Source organism: Harpia harpyja, chromosome 1 (assembly GCF_026419915.1).
Source record: "Harpia harpyja isolate bHarHar1 chromosome 1, bHarHar1 primary haplotype, whole genome shotgun sequence".
NCBI lineage: Eukaryota > Metazoa > Chordata > Aves > Accipitriformes > Accipitridae > Harpia > Harpia harpyja.
In genome coordinates, this window is record NC_068940.1 from 103,607,432 (window position 1) to 103,620,717 (window position 13,286).

General features: G+C 48.4%; 1 protein-coding gene across 1 annotated transcript; it reads right to left on the bottom strand.

Annotated features, from left to right (window-relative positions):
* Positions 1 to 1,635: 1,635 nt before the first annotated feature.
* Positions 1,636 to 12,925, bottom strand: MYD88 (MYD88 innate immune signal transduction adaptor). Its single transcript, XM_052807712.1, has 5 exons — positions 12,567 to 12,925; positions 7,454 to 7,585; positions 5,397 to 5,577; positions 4,235 to 4,326; positions 1,636 to 2,236 (listed from the first exon to the last, which is right to left on the bottom strand). Exons 1-5 carry the CDS (start codon positions 12,904 to 12,906, stop codon positions 2,082 to 2,084), a joined length of 900 nt encoding a protein of 299 aa, XP_052663672.1. The 5' UTR covers positions 12,907 to 12,925; the 3' UTR covers positions 1,636 to 2,081.
* Between the last annotated feature and the right edge of the window lie 361 nt (positions 12,926 to 13,286).

A 13,286-nucleotide genomic window follows, 5' to 3' on the forward strand; every position in this document is an offset into this window, starting at 1 on the left:
TGTAGGAGGGACTGAAAAACACCCAGCCCGTGGGCCTATCCAAAAATGGCCCCTGACGCTAATGTGATGTGGGTGAACAAGCTTCACCCCGCTCAGGTCGAGGGCCGGCTGCTCTCAGCCAGGAGGAACCAGCAGCAGCGTGCAGACAGGACAGGACTTTGCAGCACCCCCTGGTAAGGGACCCTTCATTGACAGGGTGGGTGAGGGAAAGGCAGGAGCACCCATTTCTCTCTGCACCTCAGCCCTGGTAATGCTTTAAAACAAATCCTAAATATAAAAAAAAAAAAAAATCACATCCAGATGCAACCTTAAAAATGTAAACTAGTAAAACATTAAGCAGTGAAATCAACATGAGTGAGTGGCTGAAGTAATGAACAAAGTGGCAGAGTCCAAGCAACTGCAGATACATAAGCAAGATCCCTCTCTTCCCAATTTAGAAAGTAAATATTTACTGTAAATCTGTTTAATACACCAGCGGGTCACTTTAAAACACTACTTTGGGCAGAACTCTTGCCCCCCACCCCTGAGCACTGAGAACTGATGAGATCCACTAGTCACTCTGCAGGATTCAAGGCTAAATCTAACAAGCAGAGCAGTATCAATGTTGCTCCTAGCCTTAGTCACAGAAATACAGTAATTATTGTGGCGGTTAACTAAAATATGCTCTTTCCTATTAATGTAACATTAGCCTTTATATTTTAAACAGCCCAAGTGACCATTTAATACGCTACTCAGTATTTATCGCTGTACCTTTGACCTTTGAGGCATCCCAAAAGCTGGTATGTTGGAAGGCTCTTAAAGGTGAAACAATTTTAAGATCTGGACCCACTTAGGTGCACAGCCCTGTTCCTGGTCAAGTCAATGAGCAACAGCAGCCTGCATTTTCTGTAGTAAGGACTTTCACTGAAAATATATATTTTAAGACTGAATTTCTACGAAAGGAAAGCTCTATTGCAAACATTTAATAAAATCTGGGAATGTAAAATGCTGGTGTAACGTCACTTAATCAAATATGACCTGAACAGAGACAGACATGACAAACATGGTACAAGAGTGTGTCTTTCCTTACACTTCCTGCTTTCAACAAGCAAAAAATAACCACTTAAAGCAAACCTGAGGGACTGCCTCAGAAAATACTAGTGACAAGGGATCTGCCCTGTAAATGAACACGGGACAGGAATATTGTGATATAACTCAAGGAGGAAAACATCCCCAGAGAATAAACCAAGGTCAGCAATTCTGCATTAGTCATAATTACATGGATAATTGCTCTAGTTTTGTAGATATTGCTACGAATAACAGGAGAACCATTCATTTCTTAGCAGTGCTTTAACAATTAAAATATGCTTTTGCTTTTCTCAAAAGAAGGACTGAAGGAGACTGTCTACCCTCAGAACAAGCATGGGCCAGGAGAGCCCACATGCATTCCCCCGTGCTGCCCAACAGCGGGGCTGCAGCGCAGGGCAGGGGACATCGTCCCTGGCAGGGCAGGCTGGGCCCCCGGACAGGGCTGCCAAAATCCGTCATTCTCATGGCACTGGCCGTTCACAAAGCAGGAAACAAAGTCTGAAACCTCAGTTCCTGCAGATCACCAGGCAGCCTTCCTGGTTTCTGTAATCCTCCAGATTACACGGGATTTCACTGGGGTTTTAAAGAAACACCAACCCTAGATATTACTATAGCCGCTGAACAGCTTTTATAATACTAGGAAATATTTAAGAAAGCCTGCAGTTTGAGGCTCTAAAGCCTTATTAAATGCTTACAATTGAGCCTTCTTGTATTAGACACTCCACCTTCAAGTGTCTATTTTCCATATTTTCAGTGAAAATGCTTACTACACAAAATGTTAGATGCTGTTGCTTGCTGACTTGAACAGGAACACCCACACAGTTTCTTTATTTCTCCTTCTGAGTTATAAAAAAGTGCTACAGAAAATTCTTTGCTCCCAGTCGCAGGCTCCAAACACGGACTGCAAGGATCCAGGTTCTGAAGTGGTAAAAGACCCTGCATGAACGACAACATGGTCTGAAGGCACAGCCAGGACAGATGACAAAAGAGCACCTAGCTCTCATGACTTTGCATCACGGCAGCATGAGGGATTTTGCCAGTCTCGTCCAGAACCATTTTTTGGTGCAAGGATTGGTGTAATCACAAATTGTAATGAACCGTAAGATACTTGGAAACTCATTCTTCATGGTTTTGCACTTGACTGGAATCAGCCGTTTGAGACGGGCACCTGAAAGACAAGTCACACAGGCAGAGGATTACACAGAGCCACAGTCAGATCCTATATCCATTTTCTCCCCACAGCAGCACACACATCACAAGATGCAGGTTTGCTCCTGATTTTGTGTCATCTCATTATAATGCAACTAGCTCCTACCCTGGAGAGCAAATTTCTGAATCCCTCTGCTAAGAACATTTCACTCAAATACGTAGCAGGGCCCCATCTAGCATGTGTAGGGCAGCCTGTGCTGATCCCAACTGGGAGTGATAAAGGCCTAACGAACTGCAGATATAAAACAACAGAGCACAGTTTCTTGTGGAACGCAAACAGGATTACATAGTCCTAACTACTTGCAGGTGTGTATGAGGAGAAAATTCAGAGACTAAGTTGCTTCTAGATGGTCAGCTTTACTGGGTTATCTCCATTTCTTTTTCTTCCAACCCTGACGTACTCAGATAGGCTGCAGATGTTACCCAACAAGGGGCTGCAAGGAATCACTCCGCTAACGTGACTGAGGCATGCACAACATAAGACAACTCTCCCTATGATTGCTACTGCTTGAAGGAGCAGCTCTTCTAAAGAGGAACCTCTCCTCTTATAATTCTCCACAGGGACACCCGCTACCAGCTAACCTGTGCTGCCCAGCGCGAGTGATGACGCTGAGACCTGCATGAGGTAAATAACCCAAGATTTTGTAACTGCAGCAGATGCTTAAGTAATCCGTGGAGCTCCCGGAACTTGCCACCAAACTTTCTGTGCGTTAGTTACCCCACGCAAAAAAGTACCTGTGTGATTTCTGGAAGCCTGTACTTACACGCATGTTTTCAATGGCAGAGCTCAGGTTATTACATACAGATGGACATTTCTTTTCCTGTTGTTCTAAAGAAAGGTACGATGCCAACAAATAACTGGTGAAGAACTAAAAGGACTTTGCTACAAATCTTGATGATTAGGGGCTGATGCAACGTGGTAGGGGTGTTCAGTGGATTAACAGCCATCATATGAAATTATTGTGTCAAGGAAGATGGAGCTAATTCCTAGCTCTGCCACTGGCTTCCAGTTTAACCTCTGGCAAGTCATTTATAATACCAAGTCAGATACCTCATCTAGAAAAGAGACTTTACATGCAGACACTCCTATTGATATTGCACATCCTCCATACTGTTAGGCTGTGCTGCACTTACTCCCCAGCAACATACACAAGTGCAGGATAACTAGTGGTTAGAGAAAAGCAGTCTGAACAGACTTGACAGAAGTAAATTGATGGCTTTTCAATTCAGAACAAAATATGTAACATATTTTTTCCAATCCAAGGTGAACATTCACTCCATATTTTGTTTACCTATCCACAATACTCAAGGATCTCTGCAAAAAGCTGTATGTTCATTACCTGCTACCCTATTCCCAGCATCTACTCACACCCTGAATTTATTATAATACTTTTCTCTTTATGGCATATTTCCCGTATGGATCTTGAAGCACTTCACAAGCCTGACATGCAGCTACAATGTCTCTGAAGCCGGCAGCGTTAGCCCACTTGACAGCTGGAGCACTGAAGCATAGACAGCTAAGCTTCTCGCTCGCAGTCATGCAGAAGGTCAACGGCAGGGCAAGGAACCAAGTTCAGGTCCCTGCCTGCACAACAAAATTATAAAGCCACCGTTAGTTTTAATGGCTGCTTCTAATAGCGATAAATCTCTGTTTGCCTAGTGAAGGACATTACACCCAGGGCAAGCCCTGTGCCTGGGTGGACTTTCACACACGTGAAACATAGGTCAGTGTTGAGAACCCCGGTCTGAGACCAAGTTACCAGTTCTGTAACTATCAGTTATTTTCACCTTCCTCACCAGTATTTACCTAATCTGTTTAAACACATCTGAGACTACCCTTCATTCTGCATTTGTGCAGTGCCCAATAGCACAGCACTGATCTCAGCTGGAGATGTTACTGTAATAAAAATTGAAATGTTGATATGCAATTTTAGATGGGATATTTGTGAGATCTTACCTGGAGAAAGACTAAGAGCAAATTTGGTCTGAAAATCACATTCATCGCTTTCCAGGTAATCATCTGAAATGACGACCACCATCCTCCGACACCTGAAGATGAAGCAGTCAGGGAAGAAAGAAATAAAACGTCAGCAGAGATGCTTCTCCTTCTCACTGGTAGAAGTCTGTATTCCTCTGAATTGCTCCAGTGGAGAAATGAACCTGCCAGCTGTGTTCCAGCAGGAATTAACTAGAGAGCAAGGACTACTGACAGACAGGTAGCTACGTTGCACACAAAAACCTCATTACAGATACACACTCATATACCAAAAAATTAGGAAATAGCAAAGTCCGGATTGTCTGCGCAATCTTTATTTGATCCTCTGTCTATATATTACAAACAATGCCATCTTAATTATCTGCTTACATGCCGCCTTTATTGACTGAGCATAACTGGTATTTTTTAATATTAGAATGAACTGGACAGAGCTTTATTGTACGCATATTACTGTGAATTCACCTGGTTTCATAAATTTGAGCTTTATTCTCCAATTTATTGCTTACATTCATTTGAGGTGCCTGGTTGTAAACTACATGTTAGGCTCTTTACGGAAGGCTACGCTGTACCACAGCCAGGAGAGTGAGGCCCTATGAGGGTCTCTGTTAAAGCCAAGCTACCTCCCTCTGAAAGGCTGATGCTTAAAACCCAAACAACCTGCCCTGGGATTTTTCACTCCCTGTCTGGGGAGTTGCTTTTGTCTCCCACAGCTCCCACCATGCCCGAGTCCCCATAGGCCTGAAGGATCCTTGAAGTCAACGCCAGAGCCAACACCAGTGCTGTCCTCTCAAACTCCACACTGTGGGGTGGAGCTAACTCAGCCTGGAGCTGTATTCATTTCCAGATCACCTCCAAGGATGCAACTGCAGGATATTCCAGCCAAAGAAAAGCGATCAAACGTAAGCAGCATCACTACAGTGGCATCTGCCTCGTGAACACAATGAAGCAACATGTTTGGGAATGCTTGAGTCTTCCTTCTTGAGCCAAGAGTATAAAACAAACCCCATAAAGACATCCTTGTGGATTTTTACTGCTTCACTGGCACCACACTGCAGATATCATTGTAAAATGAACAGAATGTTCCATTACACTCAGCTGTCCCAAACAGCCATGGTTCACTTACCTCCTTTCTATAAGTTCTCCGCTGATGGACCACACACACGTTCCTGGCAAGACATCCCGATCAAATACACAGAGCTTCAGTTTGAACTCTGTTTGCTCCAGCTCCCTGATCATCTCCTGGACAAACTGAAGGTCTTTCTGACAGTAGCAGATGAAGGCATCAAACATCTCTGTTCCATTCCCTGAAACCATTAAAAATTTAGTTGTCATCTTCTACTATAAATGAAGTTAACTCCTGTAGTGAACTTTCACTAACTCCCACAGAGTTTGACTCGGAGCTTTGACAGACAAGCTCTGGCCAAACTTGCAAAGGTAATTTAACATTTTACCGGCCTAGTTACCCTTCAGCCCAGCCTCCTGTCCATCATAGGCCTGGCAGGAGGTAACACACGTCTGTGCCTTGACCGCTTTGGTTCACAGGCCAGGCTATTCGCATAAACCCACATTTGCTGGCAGTGGTTAGGGAAGTGTAGCTGAGATGCAGACATGCAAAATCTGCAGAGGCAATAACATCCAGCCACAGGGAAGGGGGCGAGACAGAGTCTGGGAAGAGCCAGAGGGAGCAGAGTACCCCAGAGGACACAGCTCAGAGCCCCAGTGCTCCGGGATTTCACTGGGACCTATGCATCTAAAATATCCTTGTGGCTCTGGGAACTAGTTCTCTAGTTTAGGTCACAGAGATACAAACTCCCAACCAAAACCTTCCTACAGGCCCTTCATCTAGCAATGTCCTGGCATCCACTGTCTACTGAGCTATGAGGTAGGCCTTGAAATTAGGAAAGGGCAATTTTTATGGCTAAGATACCAAACTTGGGTACCTGAAGTCATATCCTAAGTAAATGGCCCTGTTTTCCAAAGATGTTAATGGCTGGCAGCTCTTGTTTATTTAGCACTTATCCAAATATTAAAGTACTATATTTTAAGGGCAATGTCCCTCGTAATTAAGTGCCTTAATACTGCTGGATAGTTTCCCACTGTGTTATTTTTTTTCCGTATCAAAGTCACTACATATATTTTCAAGTTTTTATGCCAGTTAAAGCCTACTGCAGTGAAAAAATAGGTCAGGCTCTAAAAGCTGCTGGGAACAGTAGGAACCCGGCAGGCAGATCCAGCTCAAGAAGCATCCAGTCAAGCAGAAGGGTAACTGTCTGCCAGGTCAATCAAACTGAGGGTACTGCTTTAGGGGCACGCGCTAACTTGGGGGTCACATCAGGCAAAGCTGCCACGTACAAACACCAGCATATTGGTCTGTGGACATTTGGGGAGGGTTAATGATGCCCCCACGTACAGCAAAGGTGGCCACCCAAAGTTGGACTAGCCAGGGGAGCATACGAAGAGGTGAGCTGACACACCTCCATTCAGCCTTGGCTGCTGCTCCATCTGTCACAGAACCTTGTAGGATGTCTGCTTCCTCAGCCCACAGCTGCGCACGCAGCCCAGCATGCACACATACAGCTGTGTGCGCAGCCCGGCACGCAGCTAGAAACACAGAAGACTGCACACACAGCCCAGCACGCAGTTGCACGCGCACATGGCTGCACATGCAGAGCTGCACATGCAGCCCAGCAAGCACACTCACAGAGACTGTGTTTCCTCTCTCCCCCCACTTCACACCCAGCCGTACTTCAAACCCTGCTTCCTTTTTATTCAAGGTGGTTAAATCTGCTGAAGACAGGGCAGCGTAGCCAAGGCAATCGGCTTTGACATCCTTCCCCCTTTACTCCAACCCACTGTGCTTTCAGCAGCTGTTGCTCTGTGCCAGGCTGTGCTAAGGGACACGTTTCTGGGAAGTCTCCTCCCATGCGCGTCCAGTGGGCTCTGCGCCAGCCTGTTTCTGGGTACGGCGTTCCCCAGGGTTGCTTTTCCTCTCTGCCCTAGGGAGCAGGAAAAATGAAAGTGGCTGCAGACTACCAGCTAAAGCATTCCGGCCTAGGCTACGAAAAGTCACGGGGAGTAATGAAAGCAAACAGGTTTTCTTTACTTCTCATGGGGATCTGCTACAGCTGAAGGCAATTCCAACATAAGGTATCAGGCAGCACTGTAATCACGGGCACTTACCGTACGGATCATCCCTGGTGGTGATGCCCATCAGTTCTGATGTCTTTGGCACGCTGCTGTCTACTGCTGGCACTTGAAGTGGCTGGTCGGCCTGCTCCTGCTTCCTTTGTAAGTATTTCTTACAGTCCTCCTCTGCAAAAACACACAACCAATGCAAGGGCCTCCTGTGATGGTGGTTTTACACTGCCAGAGTTCTTTAAAACAGGAATAGCTATTTCATAGATCAAGGATATAAGAGGGAAAACCCGTCTGGTTTTTTTGGTACCTAGAATTTCTCTCACCCCTTTCTGAACCTCTCAATGCTGTCTCGACCACCTCCTCTAGCAATTAATTCCTGAAGCTCACTCTTGCTGTTTAAAGAAGTACTTTCTTTTATTCGTTTTAAACCAACTTCCTCCTATTACCCTTAGTTCTAGTATATCCCAGTACACTTTAAACAGCATGCATCATGTGCGTAACAGGTCCCAACTCTACTGTCTGCTCTCATTGTTATGCACTTTGGAGTATTTAAAATCATCAAATAATTGAGGGGGGATTCTCAATTAGAAGTCTCCATATTGTCTTTTACTAATAAATGTAGACACACACCAGCCTTTCTCAGACAGAACTGTGGGTTACAATGAGTACATACACTCACCACGTACAGGAGCACCACATAAAATTCTAGTGAGCCCCTGAAACAGGCTTTATATTGTGCAACAGCTAGTGGAGATCCTCTTTATCTCAGGTAGAATGGGGGTGTGCCTCCCCTCTGGGATAACTAAAGGGCAAGCAGGCCTGTCACGTTCCCTGCTGTGAACCTCCCAAACAGGACAGTGATGGACACAGATCTATTATGAACAGATTTTGTTTCAAAATGAATGATAAATCTAAATGTCAAGTCTTTGTAGAAGTGACAAAAAACCCTGCAGCCTCTGCCACTCTGCAATATGCAGTTACAGAAGAACTTGAAAGTAAAAGGAGATTTGAAATGGGGAATTAACAAAAAGATGAAACCCCCTAGAGCCTTCTCCTTTACTTAAGATTTAAAAAAAAACCCGTCAAGTGTCAATCAGGAAAGTAGTGATCACTCAGAGGGTTAGGCTAGCACAGCTACAGAGATCGCTGGTACAACAGCTGTAGCAAAGGATGTCCTGAAGTGCAGGATGCAGGTGGGAGCCCAGTAAGCACTGCTGTGATACAGCCCTAGTTGGTAACGAGCGGGTCTGCAGGAAGCCCCTGAAGCCCCATCCTTGGCTTCCACCTCATAGTTTTGCATCTGGTGACTGGATTATCCCCAATCTAATAAACTGTCAGATCTGATTAAAGCTTTTCATGAAGCTGAGGCGTTCCCCATCTACCTCTCTCCTCCGCGTTCCTCCCTAGTCCTGCAGCGGAGAGAAGAATCAGCCACATTCTTGACCAGCCAGAAAGTTCAGATTTCAGGTCTTTCCTCACTACAGCACAGACTCGGGTCCCACCTCTCTGCCAGCTGCCTGTTGCCACAAGGCATGCCCATTTCGTGTCAGGTAAGTCAGTGTCTTTGAAATCATGATTAAAGGCACTCTGAATTGGCCAACAGAAGTTCAGAAGTTCCTCAGGAAGGACTAGCACGCAGGCACCACCTTACACGTGCTGTGGTCCCCTACGTACCCAGCTTCATGATCCAGAATATTGCTGAACAGGCAAGAACAGGCAATTATTTAATGGCATACTAATACTAGTGCTCAATACAGAAATGTTCATTTTAAGTGTATTTCCTCCATGTCTCGTCTCCTTGCCTCTCCCTCCTGAAAAAGTGGCATCTATGCTGCCCTGACCTGCGTTTTTCTAGATTGGTGCCCAGAGCTCATCACCACACCACTCAAGACTGACACACATTCTCATTAACGTAGAGTGTTCTCCCGATTCATCTAGTCAAGCCTAGCGCAGAGTTTTGATGGCATCATGCTGTAATCCCAGATCCCATTTATCCCTACAGGATAAACCTGAGAGCTGGGCAAGGCTTTCAAAACAAAACACCAGAGCCTCATGGTTTTATGGCAAGTGCAAACGGGGGGCCCTATCGCACTGAAACTGCCGATCGGTCCAGTGAACCTGAAGGAATGAGACATTCACGAATTTGACATGGATTAGTCCTCAGATGGAAACAGTGCCTGACTGTACAGGTTAATGAGAGCAAACGAGGGTCAAAGATGACTTTGCAGGCCCGTAAAGAAAAAGGATGCAAACCAATGCAATGAAGTAGCAAGAAACTCCTCCAAGCTAAGTTGTCCCACTCCACCCAGCACTTAACAAACACAGTGCAGGCTTTACATTCCTCCAATGGTCAAACAAAAGCCTGAGGTATTGGAGAGAAAGAATAAAAACACGAAACCTAAAGTGCGAAATGATTAGCATGATGAGAAGAGAAAGAAAACAAAGTAACTGTCAAGCAGGAAAGCAGCACTTCTATAAAGGGTCAGGCGGAAACCAAAATCATTGAGTTTCAGCGGGAAAGAGGTAGCGCAAACATACCAAAGCAAAGAGCTTCACATCCCTAAAGATGACTGTACAATGAGGTAGGCTGCTGAGAAAGATCACACTTAGGGCAGATCTGCTGGGATGGAAAAGCTGCATCCTGCAAGCATCTGTACTCCAGACAGTGCAACAGGGGAGCTGCTAAATACAGCCCCACCGTACAGAGCAGCCAAAAGTGGAACTATTCAAGGCCACAGGAGACACGAATTTTTAGCATCCTAAGCATAGCCAGGAATGGAGCACGTGACGAGAAGACAGGGAACTGGTTCTGCAGCAGAAATCACAAACCAAACATGTCCTCTGGAGCTGCACAGCACCAACAAGTTGTGTTTAAGGGGGATGCTGTGTCCCGAAGGGGCTTGGCTCATTTGCCCACACAAGGGCATCAGGTATCATTCGAGAGACCCCAGAGTGTCCGAGACACCTGTTATGGGCTAGCAGGTATGACACTGGACCTACGAATGACCCGTGTCCATCAGGAGGTAGAGGCCATGTGAGATAGCCTGACGCCTCTCAAATGACTTGAGATGCCTTTGTGTGGGCTGCTGAATCATGCCCCAGATCTGCACCTCCTATGATGAAAGCACAGACCGCAGAAACCTCAATACTGATGTTTTCAGGTTCTGAGCTGAATCCCAGTGCAGGAGTCCTAACGGCGTACACAAAGATGCCCTTGGCATCAAGAAATACCGTGCTTAAGAGTGCACGCAACTGTCCACTTCCTTTCCTCTTACGAGCGTAAACACCTCTGACTTCTGCAAGAGCTTGGAGAGCTAGCAACAGGTCACAGGGTCTAGCTGCAATCCTCAGCCAAAAATAATAAAAGATAGGAATGACCATGCTGGGTCAGGCTGAGGGTCCATCTACTCTTAGCATCCTGTCTCCAGCAGTGGTCAAAACCAGATGCCTGGGGAAGAACATAAGAATAAAATAAGCGTACAGTGATATTTTCCTAAAATAATCTATCTTTTAAGTATAATCTACAATCTGTTTTTATAATCTATCTTTTGGAGAATTTGCAGTTAAGGAATTTCCTGAGCCAGAGGCAATATTTTTGTGTTGAATAGCCCTCAGTGGGTCTTTCGTCCAAGAATTTATCCGTCTCCTCTTATCAGCATGACCTACCACCGGGCTAAACTTGTGACTTTCCTGAAGCTCAGGTTCCTCCCGCTCGTTCTGCTGTTGTCTATCCAGGCTCTGACAAAGACCGTCCACCACATTCCCTTCCAGCGGGCCAGCTCCTGAATTCAGGGCCAGAAGCAGCCTAGGTGATGCCCAGTGTTTTCAAGAAGCCCCAGCTCTCTTGCACAGCTGGAAGCTTCTGCTATTTGTTATGAACCTCTGATCGGTGGATCACGAAGCACACTGATTTTTTTTTGTCTTTCCCAATACCGAGTCTTCACAGTGCATTCTCGAGTACGAAGAACCGCAGAGTATGGGAAAGTCCTCCATCGCTCCTTGGTCAGGCTCTCTACATAGATGAATTTCTACGTCTTCACTTATCTCCATGAGTAACAGGAAATGAGATTCATTATTTCTTCATCACTAACCCAGTAAGCTATATTATACAGCACAGGCCTTCAGCGGAGTCTCTGGCTTTGCAGATCCTTCGGCAATGAACTTCCCCTTCCGATGTCAGCTAGCTTCCCTCTGAATTTCTGTGATTGTGAAGAATACGAAGAGTCTACAAAGAACAAGTTATCAAAACCGCACCAGGACCTCCACACTTCTCACTGACCTATCTCAACTGTTTTCAGTGTGCAAGGAAATTTTTTTCCCTTCCATTATCCAGTTAATTATTTTTCCCTTCCATTACCCAGTTCCACGCATCCATCATCTCTCCCTGCAAATATCTTCCTATCACACTAGACCTACGCATCATGATTTTCACACCGTCCCGTGTCTGTGCAAGCTGTCTCCTGGCTGACCTGGCCCAAAGCATGGTTTGACAAGCAGAAACTTTACTGTTGAGGGTGTGGGATAAGACGGGGCTCCAGACTGCTTTGCAGGGCTTACGGTTAGCAGAAATACAGTGCGCTTCTCCCTTCTGTCCTGGAAGCTACGTGAGGCTCCTACACCACCACCACCACCACCGAGGAGGTCACCCCACAGTCTGGGAAGGGCTTTCCTCCTTGCGTGGGATTCTTCCCTAACATCACCTCCCCTGGACACAGCAGCGAAGACCGACACAAACGGCCATCCCCTCCCGCCCAGGCATCAAGGAAGCACCGAGCTTAGCAGCGCCCTGCTGTCGCAGAGGGCGGCAAGAGCCGCAAGGCAGCGTCCGCAGGAGAACCCCCCCAGCCCTGGCGAAAGACGGGGCCCCTCCGGCCCGGCCCACAGCAGCCCCACGGAGGAAGGGAAGGGGCAGGCTCGGCCCCGCTTCCCCTACGAGCGCGGCCTGCCGACACCCCGCGCCGTGGCAGGCCCTGGCCGCCCGAGGGAGACCGCTCCGGCCTCCCCGTCCCCTCAGCGCCCTCGCCTTCCCTCACGCAAGGGCGGGAAGGGCTCGCCGCTACAGGGCCGGGGGCGCGGGTGGGCTCCCCCCCCCACCCGCCCTGAGGGAAGGGAAAGGAAGGGAAAAGGGGCGGGTGGGGATGCCGCCGCGCCTCACCCACGCTGTCGGCCAGGTCGAGGAGGACGTCGTGGCGGCCCAGGCGGCGCAGGAGGTCGAGGAGGCGGCCGACGGTGGCGCCGCCGGGGCAGCGGCACTGCCAGTCCTCCAGCAGGGCGGCCGTGGGGTCGGGCCGCGCCTCCAGCCGCCGGATCTCCAGGTACTCGCAGCCCAGCTCCTCCGCCAGCGCCGTCCAGTCGGCGGCCGCCGCCGCCCGCGGGTTGAGGTAGAGGCCGAGGCGGCGCCGCACGCCGTAGTTAAGCGCCACCATGGGCACGGCGTGGAGGTCGGGCGGCGACGGGACGCGGCCGCCATCGGGGCCCGCCGGCGCCGTGGCCATGGCCGCTCTCGCAACTTCCCCCCCCGCAGCCCCCGCCGCCTCGCCCGGCGCCCTTTCGCTTCCCGCGTCGCCCCGCCTCGCCGCCGCCTCCCGCCCTCCCCCGGCGGGCTCTGCCCGCCCTCCCCGCCGCGGGGTGCGGGGCAGCTTTCGGGGTGCACGGCGGGGAGGGGTGCGGGCTTTTGCCGCTGCCTGCGCTTGAGGCCGGGCTGCCTCTGAAGGAGGCGAACTGCGCTGGCTTACCGCCCGGTCCTCGGGCTCCGCTCCGTGCTCAGGGGAGACGTGGGGCAGACGCCGGACCCGCGGTGTGGGTCCGGGGAGACGCTTCTGCCACAGAGGGAACAGTGCTGTCCCGAACGCTGTTTTCCTCTGTTCCGCCCCCC

Excerpts from the sequence above, each read along its gene's own strand:
- MYD88 (XM_052807712.1), bottom strand. The coding sequence starts at position 12,906 with ATGGCCACGGCGCCGGCGGGCCCCGATGGCGGCCGCGTCCCGTCGCCG. Across the intron at positions 7,586-12,566 it reads CGACCTGGCCGACAGCGTGG|AGGAGGACTGTAAGAAATAC; the intron begins GTGAGGCGCGGC and ends GTGTTTTTGCAG. Across the intron at positions 4,327-5,396 it reads GGAGAACTTATAGAAAGGAG|GTGTCGGAGGATGGTGGTCG; the intron begins GTAAGTGAACCA and ends CTTCATCTTCAG.